A 25,633-nucleotide genomic window follows, 5' to 3' on the forward strand; every position below is an offset into this window, starting at 1 on the left:
ATCGAGTCTTGCTTTATCACCCAGGCTAGAGTGCAGTGGTGCGATCTCATCTCACTGCAACCTCCGCCTCCCGAGTTCAAGCGATTCTCCCTCCCTCAGCCTCCTGAGTAGCTGGGATTACAGGCATCTGCCACCACGCCCAGCTAATTTTTTATATTTTTAGTAGAGATGTGGTTTCACCATGTTGGCCAGGCTGGTCTTGAACTTCTGACCTCAGGTGATCCACCCCCCTCGGCATCCCAAAGTGCTGGGATTACAGGCGCGAGCCACTGCACCTGGCCCAAAACTAGTCAATTTTAACATGATGGTTTTCCAAGGCACCGCAGCTGTTTTTTTATATCCTTTTAAGTCATTTGAGTATTAGTATATTAAATAAACTTTTCACCACAGAAAAGGAGAAAGACTGGGTCATCTTTGTTGGTTGTCTCTCTTGTGTGTGTGTGTGTGTGTGTGTGTGTGTGTGTGTATGAGAGAGAGAGAGAGAGAGAGAGAGAGCAGATGTAAATACCATGAGCTCCTAGGGTCCAATTTAGTAGCATGAGATAGAAAATATTGTATTGGTTTGGGAGGCTGAGGCCGGTGGATCGCTTGAGCTCAGGAGTTCGTGACCAGCTTGGGCAATATGGTGAGACCCTGTCTCTATTTTAAAAAGAAGAAAAAATGAAATAATTTATGGTTAGATACATGTCCTATTCACTACTAACTATATTTCAGGGAAGCATTTTAAGGGAGACAGGTTTATCCTTTTGTGGGATCCTTTTGTGAAGGCATTTCTCATTTCTTCGACTTCTCCTTTTACAGTTCTTTAGTGATAGAAGCCGCAAGCAGGTGTTGAATGAATATCCCATCCCATTCATACGTTTAGGTTGGCATGACATTGAATGAATATCCCATGCCATTCATACGTTTAGGTTGGCATGACATTTTGTGTTGCAGAATATAGGGTTCAAAACAGAAATGTCCTCATTGCTTGTCTGTTGTGATGAGAAAGCTACAAGTTTGTCAAGCCGGCCGAAACCAGATTGTCTGCCTTATAGAAACGTTAGGGAGAGTGGGGTCCTGGCAGTGTAGAGAAACGTTAGGGAGAGTGGGGTCCTGGCAGTGTAGAGAAACGTTAGGGAGAGTGGGGTCCTGGCAGTGTAGAGAAACGTTAGGGAGAGTGGGGTCCTGGCAGTGTAGAGAAACGTTAGGGAGAGGGGGTCCTGGCAGTGTAGAGAAACGTTAGGGAGAGTGGGGTCTGGCAGTGTAGAGAAACGTTAGGGAGAGTGGGGTCCTGGCAGTGTAGAGAAACGTTAGGGAGAGTGGGGTCCTGGCAGTGTAGAGAAACGTTAGGGAGAGTGGGGTCCTGGCAGTGTAGAGAAACGTTAGGGAGAGTGGGGTCCTGGCAGTGTAGAGAAACGTTAGGGAGAGTGGGGTCCTGGCAGTGTAGAGAAACGTTAGGGAGAGTGGCGTCCTGGCAGTGAGAATCCAGAAGCAGGATTTTCCTGAGAGCAGCGGTCATGAAAGTAGACCCTGGTGAACCAGCTAGCTGGGAGAAAGGAAGGAAACAAACCAGCCAAGTATAGCTGTGTGCCTGGGCGTCGCGTCCCTGTCATCACACATCCCAAACCTAACGGCGCAGAGACGTGTGAGCTGAAACTAGTTTAAGGCTTGCTCTGTCTAGGTCAGACTGACTTCCAGAGCATCATAAAAATCCATGTCCTCAGGTAATTCGGGCCGCAGACGCACCTTGTGACTTGCTTAAAATGTTTCCTCCTACTCCCCCATCCCAGTCATAGTTGCCTGCCACTTCCCAACCACCTTTCAGAATTTGGAGAAACTCCTTTTTTCTTCACCTTTCATACTGTTTGTTGTTGGTGTGTATTTGTTTTACCCTTTCTCTCTGCCATTGGCTTTGGCTGGTCCAAGAAGGACAAGTGTTTCAGAACAAGTATAGAGAGAGAATAGAGAGACAGAGGACTTATGTCACTGATCCGTCTGAGAGTGGGAACAGCTGTTTTGTAGGGCTGAACACCCAGATGTCCAAAGGCCTGCATTTCATGGTCACTGCCTCCTGCCTGTGGCCTCCTTGCCATATTTGAGTGATGATGATTCTGGTTCTGTGCAGCGAGACAAATGAGGCCCCTCCATCGGTGGAGGCTCTGCCGGCTGCCGGCTGCCTCGTATTTGCTTTGTTAGTGGTGCTGAGGAAGAAAGAGGAAACGCTTCAGCTTCTGGAAGCTAAACAATGTGGACGTCTAGCCTGATGGATGAGTAGAGTTTCTGTATCTCCCCTCACCGACAGTCCATTCATCCAAGGTCCTGCTCCTTCAAAACACTGGTGTTTAATGCTCTGACTATGGGCTTTGCAGGACCTCCTCTTTTATTTATTTTTTTAAAGTTCATTGATGACAATTGACCAATAGCCAAATTCCCAAAACCAGTGGAGGACCTTAGTCCCCTTTATAACATTGTTTGCATGGAAAAATAAGAGTTCCATTGTCAACATGCATCTCATTGCCCCATTATCTGAATCTGTTGGTCGAGGGAGGGAACCCTTTCCTGGCCCCAGCTCATGAATCTGCAGAGATGGAGGCCCACATAACACAGTGGACACAAGAGCTCTGAGAAGGGTCCTCCAGAGGGTGAAGGTCCAGATGGTTGTTGGATGGTGTAGGCAGATGCAAGATCAGGGTCACTAGGGTTGTACAACTGAAAGGGTGGGAATAAGGAAAGGCCTCCTTGGAGATGGGCCTTGTGCCTAAGAGATGATTTGACAATCGAATGTTTCTAAGCAGGGGACTACCTGGATTTTTCAGTAATACAGACTGAGAAGAAATTCTGCCTGCATGTCTGTGAGTCCATTGAGGACACTTAGGGACACAAGAGAAAGGGGAAAAAAGCTACTGTTTGAGCAGTAACCATGTGTCTGCAGCTCTTGGCACTCTGTTCCAGCACTACCCAGGTGCAGAATGAAAGGCAGCTGGACTGGAATTAAGCAAGTAGTAGTGGGGTAAGATGCAAGCAGTAGTGGGGTAAGTAGTGTGGTAAGAAAAAGACCAAGTCTTTTTCTTTTAAGCATCTTTCTCTGCAATACCACTTTTCTTTTTAAACAGCCATTCCCCAAGCACAGACGTCTCGTTAGTTGAACATAAAGCAAGCAATCCTTAAAGATAACCCCACTCCACTATCTTTTTTCTCATCCTCCCTCTCACAGATGTGCATTCAGTACCTTCTACACACAAAGAATAATGCCAGATTCTTGAAGGCTGTGTTCCTGTCCATCTTCAGATTCTTTCTCATGGTGGATCAACTCAGTGCTACTGCATAAAGTTATGTACTTCTGGCTGGGCACGGTGGCTCATGCCTGTAATCCCAGCACTTTGGGAGGCTGAAGCAGGAGGATTACCTGAGGTCAGGAGTTTGAGACCAACCTGGCCAAAATGGTGAAACCCTGTCTCTCCTAAAAATCCATTAAAAAAAAAAATATTAGCCTGGCGTAGTGACACATGCCTGTAGTCCCAGCTCCTGGGGAGGCTGAGGCAGGAGAATCGCTTGAACCTGGGAGATGGAGGTTGCAGTGAGCCAAGATTGTGCCATTGCACTCCAGCCTGGGCAACAAGAGTGAGACTTCGCCTAAAAAAAAAAAAATAGTTGTATACTTCTTCCTTGCACAGGGATGTCATAGCTAAGAGGACAACCATTTGTCAGAGACACCATCAATTTAGGCCATTATAAATTTAGTGATTTAGTATTTGGAGAGATTATAGTATTTGGAGAGATGGAGTAATGTTTCCTTAGAAAGGAAACATTATTTATTCCCCCTAATTGTCCGAAAGGTGCTGTGTGAGCTACTGGAAGCCTTTCCCCTTTAGGATCAGACATATTCCTACTAATGAGGGACACTTACACATTGTTAGCAGACACCCCGCTGAGCACCCTGCGTGCACGCTCTTATTTACTCTTCACACAACATTAGGAGAGAGCTATTTTTCCCATTTTGCCTTGGAGGGAATAAAGCCTTAGCAGAGATTTTGGACTTTGCTCAAGGTTATGCATCTAATAAGTGCTAGATCCAGGACTTACATCCATGCTCCAAAGCTGATGCTGTCAAAAAATGTATTATTTTGTTTCATTTTGAGACAGTGTTGCTTTGTTCCCAGGTTGGAGTGCAGTGGTGCAATTATACCTCACTGTAGCCTTGAACTCCTGGGCTCAAGCTATCCTCATGCTTTAGCCCCCTGAGTAGCTGGGACTATAAGTGTACACCACCATGCCCAGCTAATTTTGTTTGTTTTTGTTTGTTTGTTTGTTTTTTTTTTTGGTAGTTTATTGCCTAGGTTGGTCTCAGGCTCTTAGATTCAAGCGATCCTCCTGCCTTGGCCTCACGAAGTGTTGGGATTACAGGTGTGAGCCACTGTGCCTGGCCCTGATGCTCTTTTTAATACTATAGAATGGTAGGCAAATGTCTTAGGCCTGTGTGTATCTTTCTACCCGACCGGGAGGAAAAACTAGTATTGGAGACCTTCAGTTGTCTTTCATTCCCCTGAGGCAACTTCATGTTTCAAAGGATGAAGGTTCAAAGCTCTGAGCAAGAACCCCTGAGACCCCTCCCCTAGGCATTACTAACAGTAGCTAACATTTGTAATGCGTACTGTTTACCAGGCATTGCTCCAAGCAGTTCACATGGATTCACTTATTCAAGCCTCACAGCAGCCTTGAGAGTGTTCTATTATTTTCCCCATTTTACAGCTGGGGAAACTGAGGCCCAGGGATGATCACACAGCTAGCCAGTGGCCAGTGCATTTTACCTAGGCAGGCTGGCTCTGCATTCTGTACTCTCTACCTCTCTGGCATGCCTCCTGGATCCCAGGTACCATGAGCCCATGTCCTGTTTCCTCCTAACCTTGAAAGAGCTGGAGGAGGAGGCCTTTGCAAGTGAGGGCTCAAGGCTGGTACAGAGGCAGCACCGCCTAATTGGGACCTGGATTAATTCTCTTGCCTGCTGCTTGCCAATCCCGTGGTTACTTCTTATTCTGACTTGCTTATTTCTGGGCCCTGGGGCTTGGCAAAGCAGAAGCCAGAGGTTTGCACAGTCTGCACAGGAATGAGACAGACTCTTGCTCCTGTTAACGAGCATTAAACATCTCAAGTGCTACCTTTTCCCCACCCCTTTCCCCCACTTGGTGCTTCTGGATGGTGCTCAAACCCACAATTATGCTGACTTACCGCTTGTTCCCTGGGCTGATTTGGCTCTGTGCTGGGGAAGGGGGTACATGCTGCCTTTCTCTGGAGCACAGAAAACAAGCTGCTTCTTCCTGTGTCAGGAAAACACAGTTACCCAAAAGGGAAGGTTTGCTTTGATGAACTGCCAAAGATGTTCTCGATGCATTATTGGACCGTCTTTTGCTTGGTTTATTTTTTTTCCTTAATGAATTCGGCTTTGGTTTATGAGCCCGAGGGAGTTAAAGGATTGTCCTCAAGAACACTGATCAGGGTTGAACTGCATCTCTCACAGATTCATATGTTGAAGTCCTAACCAGCAATAGCTCCAAATAGGACCTTATTTGGAAATAGGGTAGTTGGCGATGTAATTAGTTAAGAGGAGGTTGTACTGGAGTAGGGTGGGCCCTCATCCAACATGACTGGTGTCCTTATAAAAAGGGGAAACTGGGACACAGACAGGCACACAGGGAGAATGCACAGACAGGGACGATCATGCAGGAACCAAGGAACGACAGAGGTCACCAGCGTGCCCCAGAGGCCAGGGGCAGGGCATGGGGCAGGCTTTTCCCACAGTACCCCCAGAGGAAACAGTCCTGCTGTTAACCTTGATCACAGACTTCTGGTCCCCAGAACTGTAAGACAGTTTCTGCTGTGTAAGCTGCCAGCGTGTGGTGTTTTGTTATAGCAGCCCTTGCAAACCTGTACAATCACCTTCAACAAACAGACAGTCAAAACAGAAGCATGAAGTTAGCAAAGTTTGATGGACCTGAGCCTCGGTGAAGGAGGCCTTCCCTTCTGCAGCAACTTAGAGTCAGAGGGGCCAGCCCTGAAAGGGCCTGGCCAGGGACTTGAGTGGGGTCTGCTGGGGCACGGCAGGCCTGAGTCTGAGGCCAGGCACACCAGGCCACCTCCCCTCCTTCTACGCCTGCCTCCTTTCCATATATATATGGAGAGAGAGAGAGACAATATTCAAGGATGGCTGGAAACCTTTGTTCTCTCTGTGGTAATACTTTGTGTTTTTTCTTCTTTTGATGAAAAAGATGGATTTCATAATTGATTGTTAAGGGATTACTGCTGTTTAGAGACCACACAAGAAAAAGTGAGCTACTTCTATTTCCCACAATAGGGCAGACTGTACAGCCAGAGAAGCTTCTACATATGAAAAAAATTAATTTCCAGCTGAAATATTACATAGTATTTCTTGGCTCTTCAGTCTCATAAAATACAGATCTAGCTCCATCCACCTTCCCATACCATTAAGCTAGCAACTCAGACCTGAGGGAACTGGCCAGCTCCTACTGAACAAGGAAACCGGTAACTCAAGTAAACTCAACAAGGTCTGACTATTTAAAAAGCAATAGGGCCAGGTACGGTGGCTCATGCCTGTAATCCCAGCCCTTTGGGAGGCTGAGGCAGGCAGATCACGAGGTCAGGAGATCCAGACCATCCTGGCCAACATGGTGAAATCCCATCTCTACTAAAAATACAAAAATTAGCCAGGTGTGGCAGCGTGCACCTGTAGTCCCAGCTACCTGGGAGGCTAAGGCAGGAGAATTGCTTGAATCCAGGAGGTGGAGGCTGCAGTGAGCCGAGGTTGCACCACTGCACTCCAGCCTGGACCACAGAGTGAGACTCTGTCTCAAAAAACAAAAACAAAAAAAGAGCAACAGAAGAAAGAGAAACAGGAAAAGGAAGGAGGGAGGGAAGGAGAGGGGGAGGAAGGGAGGGAGGGAGGAAGGAAAGAAGGGAGGGAGAGATGATGGAGAACAGAAGGGAGGGAAGCAAATAAAATACCGAGCAACTCAAACCTGTGAGCCAATGTCTATGCACAGAGTTGAATCAGTCTGAGGTCTTCATGGTGTTTGGGAGAATGGTGGAGATAGTGATCAATTTTAGATTTTATAAAAGTTAAGAATGCTTGGAAGGGTGATCATGGAAAGAGTAGGAAGAGAGGCAGAGATGGAATTAGAGAAAAAGAGAGAGCTTGTTATTCAATAAGGCTGGTTACAGTGGCTCACACCTGTAATCCCAGCATTTTGGGAGGCTGAGGTGGGAGAATCACTCAAGGCCAGGAGTTTGAGGTCAGCCTGGGTCACATAGGGAGACCCCATCTCTACAAAATTTTTAAAATTAGCTGGGCATTGTGGTGTACACCTGTAGTCCCAGCTAGGTGGGAGGATTTTTTGAGCCCAGGTAGTCAAGGCTGCAGTGAGCCATGAGCCCACCACTGCACTCTAGCCTGGGCAACAGAGCAAGACCCTGTCTCTGAAAATAAAAAATAATAATCCAATGTGGCACAACTTTTTGAGCTGTCTAGGGGTTAACCCCCTGTCAGAATTTCTCTGTGTGCTCACAGTTTGCAATTGCAAAAATATGGAACCAGCCCAAATGCCCATCAATCAATGAGTGGATAAAGAAACTGGTGTGTGTGTGTGTATGATGGAATACTACTCATCCATAAAAAGGAATGAATTAATGGCATTCGCAGCAACCTGGTTAAGATTGGAGACTATTATTCTAAGTGAAGTAACTCAGGAATGGAAAACCAAATGTTGTATGTTCTCGCTCATAAATAGGAGCTAAGCCAGGAGGATGTAAAGGTATAATAATGATACATTGGACTTTGGGGACTTGGGGGGGAAAGGGTGGGAAGGGGGTGAGGGATAAAAGGCCAAAAATTGGGTTCAGTGTATACTGCCCAGGTGACAGATGCACCAAGATCTCACAAATCACCACTAAAGAACTTATGTAACCACACACCACCTGTTCCTGAAAAGCCTATGGAAAAACAGATGAATTCATCATTTAAAAAAATAGTCAATAAATAAAGTGATTTTTTTTTTTTTTTTTTGAGAGGGAGTCTCGCTCTGTTGCCCAGGCTGGAGCGCAGTGGCGGGAGCTCCACTCACTGCAAGCTCCGCCTCCTGAGTTCAGGCCATTCTCCTGCCTCAGCCTCCCGAGTAGCTGGGACTACAGGCACCTGCCACCACGCCCGGTTAATTTTTGTATTTATAGTAGAGATGGGGTTTCACTGTGTTAGCCAGGATGGTCTCCATCTCCTTGCCTCGTGATCCGTCCGCCTCGGCCTCCCAAAGTGCTGGGATTACAGGCGTGAGCCACCGCACCCGGCCATAAAGTGAACATTTTTAAAAAAAGAATTTGTCTAAGTGCTCAGCCCTGAACCGGTGTTACTAGTTTAGAAATAGCTAGTATTTACTGAGCATTAATGAATTGCCAGGCACTAGTCTAAGGTCTTTGAAGAGATGGTTGCTTTTGTTTTCCCCGAGTTTCAGAGGAAGAACTGAGAAAAGCGTCAGGAGGACAGGCCCTTTTCTTAGCAAAATTCTGAAAAGGGAGTCAAGAGAACTGTGTCCCTCCGAGATGGCTCAGGGCCTCCCTCCCCTCGTCTCCCATGCTGGGCCTGTGAGCCACCTCGGGAAACCCTGTGGCTGCACACAGCACCGTCCGGAGCCTTGCCCTGCTTTCACAGGTGTAATTCACACTCTTCTTCTTCTTCTTCTTCTTCTTCTTCTTCTTCTTCTTCTTCTTCTTCTTCTTCTTCTCCTCCTCCTCCTCCTCCTCCTCCTCCTCCTCCTCCTCCTCCCCCCCCCCCCCCCCCCCGACGGAGTCTGGCTCTGTCGCCCAGGCTGGAGTGCAGTGGCGCCATCTCAGCTCACTGCAAGCTCCGCCTCCCGGGTTCCCGCCATTCTCCTGCCTCAGCCTCCCGAGTAGCTGGGACTACAGGCGCCGCCACCACGCCCGGCTAATTTTTTGTATTTTTGGTAGAGACGGGGTTTCACCGTGTGAGCCAGGATGGTCTCGATCTCCTGACCTCGTGATTCGCCCGCCTCAGCCTCCCAAAGTGCTGGGATTATAGGCGTGAGCCACCGCGCCCGGCCAATTTACACTCTTCTTGCGAGCACGCTGACAAGGGCATCAAAGCACTTTCTGCTGAACTGCATATCTTAGTTGCTGAGGTTGTGGGGGTGTGGGACAACAGCCTGTAGTGACATGGAAAAGCAAACTGGACACTCTTCTCGTAATCAATACATACTTAGGATATACTTAACCTCTACTCCAAGGCAGTTTTTTTTCACTTGTTCCAGAATCTGAGTTTAAGATACCACACGAGCAACTGTTATCTGCTTATTGGCATACAGGTTGTGACTTCGTGAAGACATTGCTTTGTCAAGCCAAACATGAATGGATTCCCTTACACCTAAAACTTAAGTAGTTTGGGTTTAAAAATGTATCATGGCTCTGGAAAAGTCTGTAGGAAGCTTGTCTCCAGGGACATGGTGGTGTGTCAGCACAGAGTGGCTAGGGCCGGAAAGCCAGACCAGATATTCTTTGGAAACCAGTCTCTGAGATTTTTTTGTGTCCCACCATATCTCTGGGTCCAACTTTCTCTTTTTTTCCTCTCTCCCTCACTGTCTTTACTTTATTGCCTTCTGGTTCTTTCTCATGGTTTCTAATTCTGGTCAGGCCTTATCCCATTTCTAGGATATTTTCCCCTTGTTTCTACTGAGACGCCACAGCCACAGGTAAGTGGCAGTTCCCCCAGCGGTACAGACGTGATCACGTGGAAACCTGCAGTAGGCTGGAACTAGTGTCGTCTGTGTTCTGCAACATGCTCCACATGTAGTGCTAGCTTCCCTTCGCGGCCAGCATCTTAGCTTGGTGGGCTGGGCGAAGCCGGTGGTCTCTTCAGAAACCTATGGGAGGAAAAGTCTGGGTGATGCAAGTGATGCTGGACTTCATGTTTTTGTTACTGGAAACATTTGCAACAGATCTTGAGTCTTCACCCTTCTAGTCGAGGTGAGAGAGGCGCAGATGGAGACACCTAAGAACACGATTATTTTACATATAAAAGTGTCTGATCCTGCAGGTGATTTTTCTTGTCTCCCTACTTAAATTTATTTGTTCCTCTTATAAAGCAAAACCGTAACTTAAAAGGAAAAACTAGCCTTCTTTCCCTAAAAAGTAGGGTGACCCTGTGCCCCTGTTTGTCCAGGAGGGTACGAGTGTGAGCATTTTGTTCTAGTGTAATTAGTAGCATCCTTCTTACTTTAAAAAACATCGTAGTTGGCTCTGGGAGGCCGAGTCAGGCAGATCCCTTGAGCCCAGGAATTTGAGACCAGCTTGGGCAACATGGTGAAACTCCATCACTACTAAAAATACAAAAATTAGCCAGGCCTGCTGGTGTGCACCTGTATTCCCAGCTACTCAGGAGGCTGAAGCAAGAGGATCGCTTGAGCCCGGAGGTCAATGCTGCAGTGAGCTGTGATCATGCCACTGCACTCCAGCCTGGGCAACAGAGTGAGACTCTGTCTCTAAAAAATAAAAAACAAAAATTAAAAACATTAAAAATATCCTAATTGAATAATAACTAACATGGTAACTCTAATGGAAGTTACTGTGAACTACAGTTATATTATAGCTAATCCTCTATGCTTGAAATGGCACCTTTAACATATCATATGAAAAATAATAGAGAGATTTAAGATTATTACCCGTTAAGCCTAGCTACTTAAACTGCTAAATATTGAAACAAAAATTTAAAAAATCTTTCAGATGAACTTAAAGAAATTATTAAATAATAGCATCTCTGTATTTTTATTCTATATTAGCATTAGAAATGTTATTAGCAATTATTAAATGATATCACATAAAAGTCCTATAATTTGCTGGAGTTAAAAAGTTATTCTTAATAGAGTCTGGGATTTAAATATATGGGGCCTTTTGTTTTGTTTTGTTTTTACAATTATTGAAATTTGATAAAGCAGGAAGCTATTTGAGCTTTGCTTCCCTTTTTGATATATGATTTTAATTGTTCCTGTATAACATTCCCTTAAATTACAGGAAGCCACATGTTGGAAAAAGAATCTGTCCCTTAAACTCCATCTGTGTTATAGTGTGGTTTTTCATTGGCTTGGGAAGCAGCTCTGTGGTGACCTGCAGACAGAATTGAGAAAAGAAAACTTTCAAGATTGATTACTGTGAAGGAGGTTTGTGGATTTAACTCTCTCAGTCTCTTGCACCATCTGTATAAATGAACTGTGGCAAAGTCATTTGAGTCATCTGAATACATTTGTACTCTATTTTACATGCACGTATATTCATAGAAACCATGTAGTAAGACATCCTAAAAATGTGGGGGTATTCTAGCAATGCAAAGATTTATATGGACTTTGTTTGGATGACACAAACAATAAGAAAACACTAAATCCAGTAACTGCTCACACCAGGCATTACGGAGGCAGTGGAGTGAGGCAGGAGAGTACAGTTGTGGACTAGGATGTCAAGAATGGAATGCTGGTTCCTCAAGCTCTGTGGGCAGATCGTGGACTGTCTCTGAGCCTTAGTTTTTCATCCTTTCTTATGATAGCAACCCCTGCCTTGCCTGCCTTATGCATAAGGCTCAATATTTTGTCAAGTCCTATGCGAACATAAGGTGTTATTTATTTTTCCTCAGATAGAATTCTTATCTACAAATGGATGTGAGGGACATGAAGTAGATACAATATTTGTTCCTTTATGATCCGGAGTCCACAGCCATTTGATGCCCCTCTGCTGGGAACCATAGCACTGAAGAGGGCCTAAAATGAGCACATTGTGGCACACTTTATTGAGGGCCTATTTTTTGAAAGGCACTAGGCATAAAGTGATTATAAAGTGAAATCTGCCCTAGCCACCCCATTTTACATTGCTAACGCTCAGTCTCAATCTTCCTCTCCTGCATTATTTTCTTCCATTCATCACTATTTTATATGCAACACAATTCACTAACTGATGTGTTTACTGTTGTCTCCTGCCCTCAGGAGGCAGATTCCTTAATGACAGAATATTTTGTTTTTGTCGCTATTTCATTGTTTTATTTTGGAATGTTTGTGTCCAGTACCTGGAATCATTATTAGCACATTAGCAAGTGCTCAATAAACATTTGTTGGATGAACAAGGCAGCCACTGCTCTTCAGTTGTGCACAGCCAAGGAAGCAGACAGACATTTTTGTAGGGTATTATGTTATAGTATTAATACAATGAGGTCAGCAGGGTAATAGAAAGGGCACCTGTTGTTATATAAACAGGACAAGGGCCTCTAAATCTGCAGGGATATTCGAGGGCAAAGACAAGGAGAAGATAGACAGTCTTTCAGAGAACTGACCTGGGTTTGAATCCTGCAAACGGGATACATGAGAGTTTCCAGGAGGCCAAGGAGGTGCTAGCCAGCTTACAGCAACAGGGCAGCTCCTAAGGCCTGCAATGAGAAATGGCCTTGCTGACGACTGGGCATACTTAAAGTGTGTGGTGCACATTGCAACAAGGGCCCTTGATGATTCACTGGGGCAGCAGGAGAAAATGCGAGAACTTGGTTGTTTATAGTGATCTTTTAGGTAGAAAGTACGAAATAAATGAAGTCTTGAAAACTGATGCCAGGACCTGCGCTGGGTGAATGTGTCTGGAGGCAGCGAGTTACAGGAGGATGTGTGGGCGTATCATCAGGCGCAGGCCATTCTGTGTGGCTCCGTGTCGTCTTTTCCTTGTTTATCTTTTTATAGAAACAAGGTCTCACTCTGTTGCTGAGATTGGAGCATAGTGACGCAATCATAGCTCACTGCAGCCTCCATCTCCTGGGCTCAAGCAGTCCTCCTGCGCAGACTCCCAAGTAGCTGAGACTACAGGTGCACCCCACCATACCCGGATTATTTTTTTATTTTTCATAGAGACAGGATCTTGTTATGTTGCCCAGGCTGTTCTCAAACTTCTGGGCTCAAGTGATCCTCCCACCTTGGCCTCCTAAAGTGCTGGGATTACAGGCTTGAGGCATCACCCAGCCCCATCTTTTCCATCTAGTAATATTTCTTCCTACTGCAGTTTACCTGTGCTCATTAAGTGGATTTACAGCTCATCTGATCTTCACGATTTTGTAACAAGTTGGGGAGTAACCTTGAAAAGTTTTTCTACTTCACAAAAAATCCACTGATTAATTGTGACAAAATACTTTAAGGAGGTGTTCAACATAAAGATAAAGTATACGTTTTACTGTATAAATGTCCAGAATTACACTTTTGCTGACCTTTTTTGAATACAGCGATGTTAGTACTAGTCACTATAATCCAAGGAACCAAGCAGTATTGTGATTTGGGGGTTAGTCAAATATGAGCTGCATGAAGTTCATCAAACTGCTGCATGAAGTTAGTCAAATATGAGCTGCACGAAGACATTGTGGTGAGTCTTGGGTGGTCCAGGAGAGGACTTGCCCTGCCTATCGAAGCTTGGCAGTGGAAGCACGTGTTACCCACTGCGGTTTCCCTGGGGCAAGCCTGAGATGCGCAGGGAAAATCGAAAGACTCACTTCATGAACTGTTAACGTTGCCAGTCATGTCAATCAGGCAACTAAATTCCTACTTGTTTCCTCAACATGTAGAGCTTTAGTGACTCAAATCAACTCTTGTTTGATTCTGAAGCTTCTTGGTTTTCATGTGAGAAAGTCCGTTATTTGTTTATCTGGGTTTCAGAGAAACATTCGGTCTTTCTAGAGGAAGCCTGTTCTCCGTGAGAGCATGCCTGGGTGCTTCTGGCTTTCTAGATGATCGTATTTTGGTGCTAGCTTTGCTTACTTGAAGTCTTGTGGGTATAACCTTAGGTTCTTTAGATGAGCAGATGTAGCTGTTGTACATACTAATTTGCAAAGACAGTGTTTCCGTATGAGATAGCTTTAAAAAGGGGACTGCAAATAGGGGCTAAGGAGCTGGACACTGAGGTCATGGTGAGCTAGTTTCTTTTAGTTAAGTAAGCAACTTTATTCTGAACTCTTTTGATTTTGCGGAAAATATTTTAGCCATTTTGAGGAGAGGCTTAGGTTTGAAAGCTTGATTAAAGAGCCTCATAGGTGTTTTCCCAAAGAAGATGGCAATAATACATTTAGATGTATTACTAAATACACAGCATATGCAGAATAAAAACAGATCCGGAGGTTCATTTCAAGTAATACGGTTTATTGAACAGAAGTCAGCTGGCTCATTGTCAGTGTCCAACCTTATCAGAAAAGATCCTTAAATATTTTTCATGATTTCCAGCTGCATTCCCATTGGGGCTTCTCCATGCTAGTTAACATAAAAAGTGAAACATAATATTATTATGCAGTTTGATTTTTGCCTTAAACTATTTAATATTGAAATAAATTGCTGATTATCATGTTCCATATTTAAATGGAAAAGCTTATTTTGAAGTAAGCATTTTAACAAATATATTAGGCATAGGATTTCATATATTTTGTCGTATATCTTATTTTAATTTTTAATATTTAAATTTGTAGCATAGTCTTATTTCATTGGATTTTTTAATGTCACATTTTCTGTATCTTTGGCAGGTGACACTGATTTTCTGTTTCTGCCGTCCCTCTCCTTCCCCAGTGCCTTGCCTCGGGCCTTCAGGAGATGGGAAGGCCATAGAAACACATAGCAGTGGACTGTGTGTAGCGATGTGTGTGGGCTGAAGTGGGGAGAGCAGTGACAGGAGGTGCTTGAGAATGACTCCCAGGTTCTTGCCCTGGGAGACTGGACAGTGGGACTCTCATTTGCCATGACTGGAAATGTATGCTAAGACCCCGAGGTTGGGAGACTGGGCATAAAGATGATACATTTTGTGTAATGAGCAGCTTGAATTTGATTGTCCAAGGAGCGTTCAGAAAGGAGATTCAGTTAACAGTAGGAAGTAAGAATTTGGAGATCCAGGAGAGAGGCCAGGGTTGGTGAGAAGTATCTGGAAATCATTCACTTGCAAGTGCTGAAATAAAGCAGTGAATGTTTTGGAAGGAACTCAGCTGATGAAATTCTGAATGCCAAGAAGGGCGATTGGGTGGAATCCAGAGAACACCCAGTACTGAATGGGCAGAGGTGCCATGATAAGGAGGAGAGCCTGTAGAGAGTGACAATGAAAATGACAGGGAGGGAAGAGTTTTAAGGGGAGAGAGTGGGCAACAGTGGCAAGCATGAAACCAAATAAGGACCAACGTCCTGAGTGGATTTGGCAGTGGTGAGATCATTGGCTACATTAGCAAGAAGAAAAATGTGTTTATGGGCACACCTTGTTTCATTGCTCTTTGCTTCATTCTACTTCGCAGATGTTGCATTTTTTACAAACTGAAGTTTTGTGTCAACCCGGTGGTGAGTAAGTCTACGGGCACCATTTTCGCAACAGCATTTACTCACATTACATCTCTGTGTCACATTGTGGCAGTTCTCTCAATATTTCAGACTTGTTCATTTTTGTTATATGTGTTGTGGTCATCTGCGATCATTGATCTTTGATGGTATTATTGTAATTCTTTTGGGGCTCCACGAAGTGGGCCCATATAAGATGGCAAACTTGGTCTATAAACGTTGTGTGCGATCTGACTGTTCCAATGACTGGCCATTCCCCTCTCTCTCTCCCTGTGCTCTGGCTCCCCTATTTCCTGAGACACAACAGTATTGAAACTAGGCCAATTAATAACCGTGCAATGGCCTCTACATGTTCAAGTGAAAGAAGAGTTGCATGTCTCTTACTTTAAACCGAAAGCTAGAAATGATTAGGCTTCATGAGGAAGGCATGTCCAAAGCTGAGACAGGCCAAAAGCTAGTTCTCTTGCACCAAAGTCAGCCAAGTTATGAATGCCACGAAAAGTTGTTGCAGGAAATTAGAAGTGCTACTCCAGTGAACACACGAATGATAAGAAAGCAAAACAGACTTATTGCTGGTATGGAGAAAATTTGAGTGGTCTGGACAGAAGACCAAGCCAGCTACAACATTCGCTAGATTAGCCAAAGTCTAATCCAGAGCAAGACCCTAACTAGCTTCAATTTTCTGAAGGCTGAGAGAAATGAGGAAACTGCAGAAGGAAAGTTTGAATCTAGCAGAGGTTGGCTCATGAGGTTTAAGGAAAAGAGCTGTCTCCATAACATAGAAGTGCAAGGTGAAGCAGGAAGTGCTGATGGAGAAGTTGCAGTAAGTTATCTAGAAGATCTAGCACAGATCATTGGCGAAAGTGACTACACTAAACAATGTATTTTCAATGTAGACCGACAGTCTTCGTTTGGAAAGAGAGGCCATCTTAGACTTAGAGAGGAGATGTCAATGGCTGCCTTCAATGATACGACCTTCAAAGGACAGGCTAACTCTCTTACTAGGGGTCATGGAGCTGGTGACTTCAAGTTGAAGCCGATGCTCATTTACTATACCAAAAAATTGAAGACCTTTAAGAACAATGCTAGATCTGCTCTGCTTGTGCTCTGTAAATGGAACAACAAAGCCTGGATGACAGCACGTCTGGTTACAACATGGTTTACTGAATGTTTTAAGCCCACTGTTGAGACCTGCTGCTCAGAAAAAAAGATTTCTTTTAAAGTATTACTGCTTATTGACAATATACTTCAGTGATAATGGTCACTGAAGAGCTCTGATGGAGATGTTAAGGGAGATTAATGCTGTTTTCATGCCTGATAGCACAATGTTCGTTTTGCAGTAGCCCATGGATTAAGGAGTAATTTCAATTTTCAAGTCTTATTATTTAAAAAATAAATATTTTTCATGAGGCTGTAGCTGCCATAGATCATGATTCCTCTGATGGATCTGGGTATAATAAATTGGAAACTTTCTGGAAAAGATTCACCATTCTAGATGCCATTAAGAACATTTGTGATCCATGGGAGGAGGTCAGAATATCAACATTAACAGGAGTTTGGAAGAAGTTGATTCCAACCCACAGGAAAGATTGTGTTCAGATGCTTAGGTTTTTAATGAATGTTCCGTCTACTGGAGATACAAGTTTAAAAATTCAAACTTCAAGTTTTCCTTTACTTGCAAATTGAAAAATCAAAAATGCAAATTGAAAAATCAAAATTTCCATAAGTTTTCAGATTCAATTTATTCTATTTGTAAATTTTGCATTTTTAAGTAAAAAATAAAAATCGTAACTCTTGGGGCCTCTGAAAAACATTTGATCAACTCGAATGGAAGACTAAATCCTCTTTTCTAAACAATTAGCCCTACTTAGAAACATCTTTAAATACATTCCCTTAAACTTTTAAATTGCATCTATAAATTTGGTTTATTTAATTTTTAAAATGTATTACTATTTTTATTGAGTTAAAATACACATAACATAAAATTTACCATCTTAATCATTTTTAAGTGTATAGTCCAGTTAAGTTAAATATATACATAACGTTATGCATCCATTACCACCATCTATCTCCATAATTCTTTTCCTTTTGTAAAATGGAAACTCTACCAATTAAACAACAACTCAAACAACGACCCCTCTTTTCACCTTTCCTCCAGCCCCTGGCAACCATCATTCTCCTTTGTGTCATGATTTTGACTATTCTAAGTACTTTATGTAAGTGGAATTATGCAATATTTTTCTTTCTATGACTGACTTCTTTCAGTTAGCATTCTGTTTTCAAGGTTCATCCTGTTGTAGCATTGGACAGGATTTCCTTTCTTTAGAATGCTGAATAGATTCCATTATATGTATATATTGCATTTTGCTTATCCACTCATCCCTCATTGGGTACTTCAGTTGCACCCATGTTTTAACTATTGTGAATAATGTTGCTATTAATATAGGGAGGGTCCAGATATCTCTTCGACTCCCTGCTTTCAAGTTGCAGGTGTATCTAGAAGTGGAATTGCTGGATCATATGGTAATTCTAGTTTTAAGTTTTTGAGGAGTTGCCATAGTGTTTTCCACAGTGGCTGTACTGTTTTGCTTGCCTACCAACAGTGCACAAGGGTTCCAGTTTCTCCACATAATTGCCAACATTTGTTATTTTCTGGTTTTTGGGGTTTTTTTTTTTTTGATAGTAGCCATGCTAATGGGTGTGAGTTGGTATCTCATTGTAGTTTTGATTTGCGTTTCTCTAATGATTACTGATACCGAGTATCTTTTCATGTGCTTACTGGTCATTTGGATATGTTCTTTGCAGAAATCTCTATTCAAGTCCTTTGTCCATTTTTGAATCTAGTTGTTTGTTTTTTTGTTGTTGAGATTTAGGAGTTCTCTACATACTCTGGATATCAATCCCTTATCAGATATATGATTTGTAAATATTTTCTCCCATTCTGTGGATTGTCTTTTCTCTGTTGACTGTCTTCTGATGCACACATTTTAAAAATTTCATTAAGTCAGTTTTTCTGTTTTTTTCTTTTGTGGCTTGTGTCTCTGATGTCATACACTTGGTATACTTGATTTTTAAAAAGTACTTAATATATCTGACTAGGAAGGCTTCAACCCAAATTTTCCCCAGTACTCTATTGGGTCTTCAGTAGTCATCAAATGTGTGCCAACCATTGCTAGCCATTGGGGATATAGATCTGAACAAAACAGAACAATAAGCAACAATGAATAAGACAGAAAATGTCCCTCATCCTCATGGAGTTTACATTCTTCTAACTCTCATTTCATTCAACTATAGCAAAGCTAATAAACTAAAGTTTTAAATGAAAATGATTTCAAGTCAAAAGTTGTATACCTTTCAATTTAAGGTTACAAGTCTAAAATCAATTATACATTTGAGTTAGAGTCACAAAGCAAATCTGTCTAATTAGTGTCTCTAATCTGTCTGATATGAAAATACCAAATATACACATTTTAAATGCCTGATTAAAGAATACTAATGCTATAAAATCAATTTGCTTTATCATTTAATTCTAACTTTCCTGATATTGAATACTGGGTTACAAAACTGAGCTTGTCTGATGGACAACTCATGACCCAGATCCATGATTGTCTGAGGTCGGTTTAGAGATCTGAAACTGACCAGAGTGACTCTTTCCATAACACAGATGGACAGACTGAGTCTGATTTTAATAGTGGCTACAGTAACAGGGACCTCCATTTTCTTCAGATTGGACTGGTTTCACAATACACTGTTTGCTAGATTTAAGCCTTCCCTTCATAGCACTATTCAGCAGTGTCCCCAGTTTGGATGGATAAATTACTTCACCACCCATACCTACTTTGCCATCTGATCCGATTCAGCTAACTCAGCCTATGTACCCCCCGATTCTTCTACATCAGGCTAGTTGGCCACAAACACTGGATCATGTCACCCCTCTGCAAGGTCTGCATTTGGAGGTGGCTGAGTGGAGCTGTAGCTCTTCTCCCCAAATGTCCATCAACTCACCTCCCTTCTTTCATATGAACAATTAATATTTTCTCAGTTTAATCAAGTGCAATTCAAACTTACTTCCAGAAAATTCTTAGCCAATCTCTCCCTTCAAACAGATTCCCTATTCTTCTGTATAGAAATTCTAAAAATACCATTGCTTCTTTTATCCAAACCCTTCAGCGGTTCACACTGCACTTGGAATAGAATATAAAACCTTTACCATGGGCTGCAAGTCCCGGCATGATCTGGCTCTGCATCCTTCCATGACCTCATCACAAATGTCCCCCTTACTATGCTCCAATTTCAGCCACAGTGGCCTTTTTCCACTTCCTCCAACAGAAGTCAAGATCCCTTCTACCCCAGGGCCTTTACACAGACTGCTCCCCCTTTCTGTAACACCGTCTCCCACACTGTGCTTGAGTGGCTCCTCATGCTGTAGGTCTCAGCTCAACTGTCATTTCTTAGAGAGGTTATTGTTCTTCATAGAACTTAGCACAATTTCTGCGTTTATTTGCCTACTGTTTCTCTTCCCTACTAGATGGTTTGCTGCAGGGTCATGTGTGGTGCTCTGTTTGCCTAGCACCCATCCCAGGGCTCACATATTCCAGACAGTCAGTCATTGTTTGCTGAATGAATGACTATCACAGTTGCCACAGCAGTCACCATTAGCCTTAAGTGATAGCTATTATAATCATTCATATAACCGCTTTTGGCTCTTGGGAGGTACTGAGTAATTGTTGAATTGAGATATCTAAATGTCAGTTATCCTACATTCATTACTACAATTTATTATTACCTTTATGATCCTTTACACCAGCGGTCCCCAACCTTTTTCACACTGGGCACCAGTTTCGTGGAAGACAGTTGTTCCTTGGACTGGGGTGGGGGTAGGGTTGGAGGGCAGAAGGTTTTGGGATGATTTGAGTGCATTACATTTACTGTGCACTTTATTTCTTTTATTATTAGATTGTAATATATAATGAAATAAGTATACAACTCACCATCCTGTGGAGTCAGTGGGAGCCCTGAGCTTGTTTTTCTGCAACTAGGCAGTCCCATCTGGAGGTGATGGGAGACAGTGACAGATCATCAGGCATTAGATTCTCATAAGGAGCATGCAACCCAGATCCCTCCAAGCGTGGTTCAAACTAGGGTTCGCGCTCCTACGAGAATCTGATGTGGCTGCTGATCTGACAGGAGGCTGAGTTCAGGAGGTGATGCCAGCAAGCAATGGAGAGCTGTTGTAAACACAGATGAAGCTTCAGCGCCCACCTCCTGCTGTGCTGCCTGGTTCCTAAGGGGCCACAGACTAGAAACTGCATGGGGTCCCTAAATATCCGTGGGGTACGTAAATATCCAAGCAGTCCATGGCCTGGGAATTGGGGATCCCTGCTTTATACAGCTAGCTTTCTATAACTTCTAAATCTGTAATCTTTCTGTTCTTAGCAGTTCTCTTACAGGAAGACATTGAACTAAAAGTGCCTTTTGGGGGACTATCCTTTCCTAATTAAAACAAAAAACAAAAAAAAAACACACAGAACATTAGTGAATTGGTTGACAGTAATCCATTTTTTTTTTTGGGGGGGGGACGGAGTCTTGCTCTGTCGCCCAGGCTGGAGTGCAGTGGCTGGATCTCAGCTCACTGCAAGCTCCGCCTCCCGGGTTTACTCCATTCTCCTGGCTCAGCCTCCCCAGTAGCTGGGACTACAGGGGCCCGCCACTACGCCCGGCTAATTTTTTGTATATTTAGTAGAGACGGGGTTTCACCGTGTTAGCCAGGATAGTCTTGATCTCCTGACCTCATGATCCAACCGCCTCGGCCTCCCAAAGTGCTGGGATTACAGGCGTGAGCCACCACGCCCGGCCTAGTAATACATTTTGATTATGTAAATATAAATTCCGAAGGCTACTTAGTGATTACTTATTTATTTATCCTGGGTACCCCAAGAGGTAGTACAGTGGCCACAGGTTATAGAAGGCGGTCTTGAGATCTGAATGAGGGGAGCTCTAATTCTAGATTTTATAATGCCTGTGGCTTAACGCCATCCTGCTCTGCCTGGTTCTTCAAGATCCTTGCTACCCCCCTCAAAGAATTCAAGCCTTGGAATCGCACAGATTGTGTTAGAAGTTCCTGAATCCTAAGCAGCTAGAATCCACTGGCTTGTTTTTGCGATATCAGCCTGTTAAAAGCATATCCCCATAAAGATTTAATATCCCTGTCTCTGCGTCTTGGCACCTGTGAATATGAAACAACAGCATAAATATGATTTTGAACGTTGCATTGTCACAGATGAAAAAATGCACCAACAAGTCAAATAAAATGCAGCGCTGAAAAAGGAAATCAGGCTTATTTTTGTCGTTGTTTACTGTACCAAAGCATTTTTGGAAACCCAAATCGAGGAGATAACCGTTTTTGAATGAACGGCAGTGGCAGAGCATGGTCGGGGTTAGCAGCAACGTGGCTGGGCGCCTTTAACTCGGCGTGACCTCCGGGTCCCGGGCCCGCGTCCCGGGCCCATCGCCCCGGCCCGGGCGGCACGTTGGCCGCTCCTCCCCTCGCGCGCCGCGCGCATTGTTGTCCTTTAGTGATTGGTTGTTGGACCAGAAACAGCTGTGCAGAGCCGTGCCATCTAAAGAGCTGTGGACCTGAATGCAGTGTAGCCGGCTGGCGGTGACTTACAGCGGGACTCCGGAGGGAGAAAGGAAGCGCTGCAGGCCACTTGCATTGCGTCTTCCAGGCTGCGTGGACCTGGCGCCCCGGTGTGTGCGGTTGTGGGGGAGCTCGCCGTGGCGCCCCCCTCCCTCTGGCTTTAGCTTCCTTTGGGGTTGGCGCAGGTGGGCCAGGCAGGACACCGCAGATCTCCAACTTCCCACGAAGGCTGGCTCGCTGTCTCTCTCAGAGGGGGAGGGACCATCCTAAAAATATGTAAATATCCAAGCGCTGGCTCCAGCCTGGGGCAGCAGCCAAGGTCCCTGCGCCGCCGCCGGGTGTTTTACATGAAAATGAGAAGCCTGATGGGAACCACGCTCTAACTTAAGGCAGCCTGGTGATTAGCATGAGACTGGGCGGCTGTCCTGCTTCCTGCCCTTCAATAGCCGTTCCGCGCGCTCGCGCCCGAGCAGCGCTGCCACCGCGCGGGGGTCGATCGCAGGCTCGGCGTCCTTGGCAGCCATGGCTCCGTCGCCGCCTCGGCCAGTAAGTAGGAGCATGCATGTGTAGGGGGCACATGCGTGTCGGCGCACCCACCCAGCCACCCACCCGCGCGCACGCACGCACAGCGCCCGGAACCTCGGCAAGGGGAAGATTGACGAGGCGCTGCAGTCGCGGGGACGACGCGGGCTCTTCCTGGATTCCGCAGGAGCCCGCCCGCCGCAGCTGCTGTCTGCAGAGCCTGCTCGGATCCTGTGCACACGCGCCCCTCGCTCGAGCCTCTGTGATGAAGACTGCCTCCCGGGGACTGCAGCGGAGGCAGAGCCAGCCAGCGCCAGGGACTGCGGGCTGTGCGGCTGTTAGGCCCGCGGGGACACGACTCGGACACTGTCATCCCCACGCCTCGCGCTGAGCCGCCCGGCGCGGAAGGTCTGCCGCCGCCCCTCCGGCCTCCCGCACGCCCGATCCCGGGTCAGCCTCGGAGGCCTCGGCTGCCTCATTTGTTTGGGTCTTTTGTGCGGTGGCTCCCGGTTGGCCAAGCACTCCTGCGCTGAATCGGGCCATTGTCTGCGCTCCCATTGCCTTCACGCTGCAAGTCTCGGCGCCCCCACCCCGCCTGCCCCCTCCCCGCCTCCTCCGGGCCGGGGAGCCTCCTAACGTGCCTTTCCCCCCAGGAATCTGGAAGCTATAAGCCGGGCGGATTGCAAATGAAGTGTAATGCATTGTGGGACGTGTGTAAAATCGGAGCCTTCGCCGTGGGGGTGTGGGGGGGCGTGGGGAGGGCCGGACCCGCCGCTGGCGGTGTAGACGCCGACGAGGAGGGGCTGGGAAAATGTGCGCAGAGTCCGCCCGGGTCGTGCCCGCCGTAGACGGATGAAGGAGCGCGCTGCGCCCCGGCGCTGAGGCCCCGAGGATCGGGGCGGCAGGTCGCCCTCCCCACCATGAAGAAGACCCGGAGCACAACCTTGCGGCGAGCCTGGCCTAGCTCGGATTTCTCGGACCGGGCCTCGGACCGCATGAGGTCCCGCAGCGAGAAGGACTACCGCCTGCACAAGCGCTTCCCCGCGGCCTTCGCGCCCCAGGCTTCGCGGGGCTACATGACATCAGGTTGGTTGGTGACCGCGTTTCTGCCCCCGCGCCGGGGCCGCGGGATGTGCTCGGTGTGCCGCGGCCCGGGTCTTGGAGGAGAGGACGGGCAGTGATGGATGCGATAAGTTATGGGGAAAGCAGGAAAAAATTAGCTCCCATCCACCATTTTGTACCTCCGCAAGATCCACAGCAGGCCCTCTCAATATGGGGTTGGAGAGCTATTAGTTAGGTAAAACGAGGGAGGGGGGACGAGCCGGGCGTTTTGGCTGCAGGGAGATAAATGACTGCAAGCCCCCGCGCTGCAGCCTCCTTGAGCTTTGTGGAGGATCCTGCGCCCAGGGTTGCCTGCAGTGCCAGGCTTGCTGGCTCCTGCGTTGTGGCCGGTTATCTGAGTGGGTATTTCCAGCAGCCCCCTGTTCTCCAAAAGGAACAGGTTCCATGCGCAGCTCTGGATGGGCTGAGTCAGGGGAGAGTCCTGCAGACATCCCAGACTCGTCTGATTTGCACGCAGAGAACTGTGTTGGAGCTCACTGAATGCGTTCTGTGGGGGTAATGGTGTGGATGCGGATTGAATGCTCACATGATTCTGTGTGGATTGAACATATGTTGCTTTGAATTAGGCTGTATGGAAAGAATGGAGGCTGTATCATGTATTTGCATGTCAGACAGGAAGGACAAACAAAACGGTAAATGGAAAAGGGAGGCTTCAGAAAAGATTTCCGCTTAAAATGCAGTGCTGTGAAGAGCCTTCCTGAAGGAGCCAGTTCTTTTTTTGGAAATACAACGGAATGGCTTTGGTTTGATTTCGGAACCCAGGGATGAAATTCTTGAGGGAAATGCTGAAGGAGGAAAAGCCTGGAAAGCTTCCGTTGCCTTCTCCTTACTTCTCGTTAACCACTTGTATGTAATGATGTGTAAGGCATCGGTTTTTATTTATTTTTCATTCAGAGAAAAATTTTGATTCTCTTCTAAGCACACTGTAATGGAAGAACCGAGATTTTCTTTCAAACCACATACTGTACCAAATCACTCTGAGCCCTGTCTTAACTGGGAAGATCATTTTAAGCTTGTGGTTGGTACTTAGAGTCTAGCTTTACTCTCTTTCTCCTAAAACAGCAAGTCCTTTTTAACTGGGGTCAGCATCTCATGCTTCAAAAATGCCTTGCGACCGCATTTCCACGAACGTAAAGCCTAAATAAAAGAACCATCTTTTTTATTGCAAAATCAGGCGACATAAGGATGTTGTACTATTTTGGCAATAAAGCTCCCTTGATTTTCCCTTTCGTGAAAAGCCAAATTCGTAAAGAAAGTGACAACTACAGTTTCTACTTCAGTCCTTTCAGTCGCTGCTGTGGTTGCTATATTCTTCAGACTTGTGGCAGTAAATTTTGAAACACACCTAAATCCAAACCTAACCTCAAAACATGTATGTACATAAACCCATGGCTGCCCTGAGTGTGCAGATAATCCTGGGTTTCATGTACTTAGGGTTTGAATGTCTTCGTTCCACACTTCACAGTTCCCCTTACGCCTCCTAAGGAACCTGTCCTGACACCACGTGTGAAGCTATAGGAGGGCTGGTGGCCATCATTTCTTCAACAAACCTGCAACACTGTGTTTCATGATTCAGGCACATTTCCAGGGAGCCAGTTTTTTTTTTTTTTTTTAAATCTCTCTTGGCATTACCTCGTTATCACATTTTCATTCTTTGCAAAAGAACTTGTCTGCTATTGCAGGTGCTGTGAGGCATTTTTGAGGGCTTGAGGAAAAAGCTTTTAATTGTATTTGATTCTCTTATTTCATTTCTTGATCTGCAAATGGTAAGACGGTCGTATGGTGATAATGAAGGATAACCTGTTTCAGGTTGGCAGTTTTCTGTTCAGATTCAATGTTAGGTTACTGCTGAGAAATCTGAAGACCAAAAGATGGAAGAAAAGTTCTATCATTCATTCAGCATTTTTCTGGAGTGCCCCCAAAGAGCACAGTGCCTTGCTGGATTCTCATGGGGTTATACGGTTCCATATAATATGAT

General features: G+C 45.2%; 1 protein-coding gene across 4 annotated transcripts in view; it reads left to right on the plus strand.

Moving 5' to 3' along the window:
* STOX2 (storkhead box 2) overlaps window positions 1–25,633 on the plus strand; it is a 234,998-nt gene that overhangs the window by 90,685 nt on the left and 118,680 nt on the right. Inside the window, exon 1 of one of the 4 annotated variants that reach the window (XM_033215785.1) lies at window positions 22,014–23,619. The exons of the other annotated variants lie outside the window; for them this stretch is intronic. Within the exon in view, the coding sequence (XP_033071676.1) occupies window positions 23,454–23,619 (166 nt within the window). The 5' untranslated portion in view covers window positions 22,014–23,453. Of the gene's footprint in view, window positions 1–22,013; window positions 23,620–25,633 lie in introns of those variants that run through there. 4 annotated transcript variants of the gene reach the window in all.

This window comes from Trachypithecus francoisi, unplaced genomic scaffold, assembly GCF_009764315.1.
Source record: "Trachypithecus francoisi isolate TF-2019V2 unplaced genomic scaffold, Tfra_2.0 Lachesis_group1, whole genome shotgun sequence".
Classification (NCBI taxonomy): Eukaryota; Metazoa; Chordata; class Mammalia; order Primates; family Cercopithecidae; genus Trachypithecus; species Trachypithecus francoisi.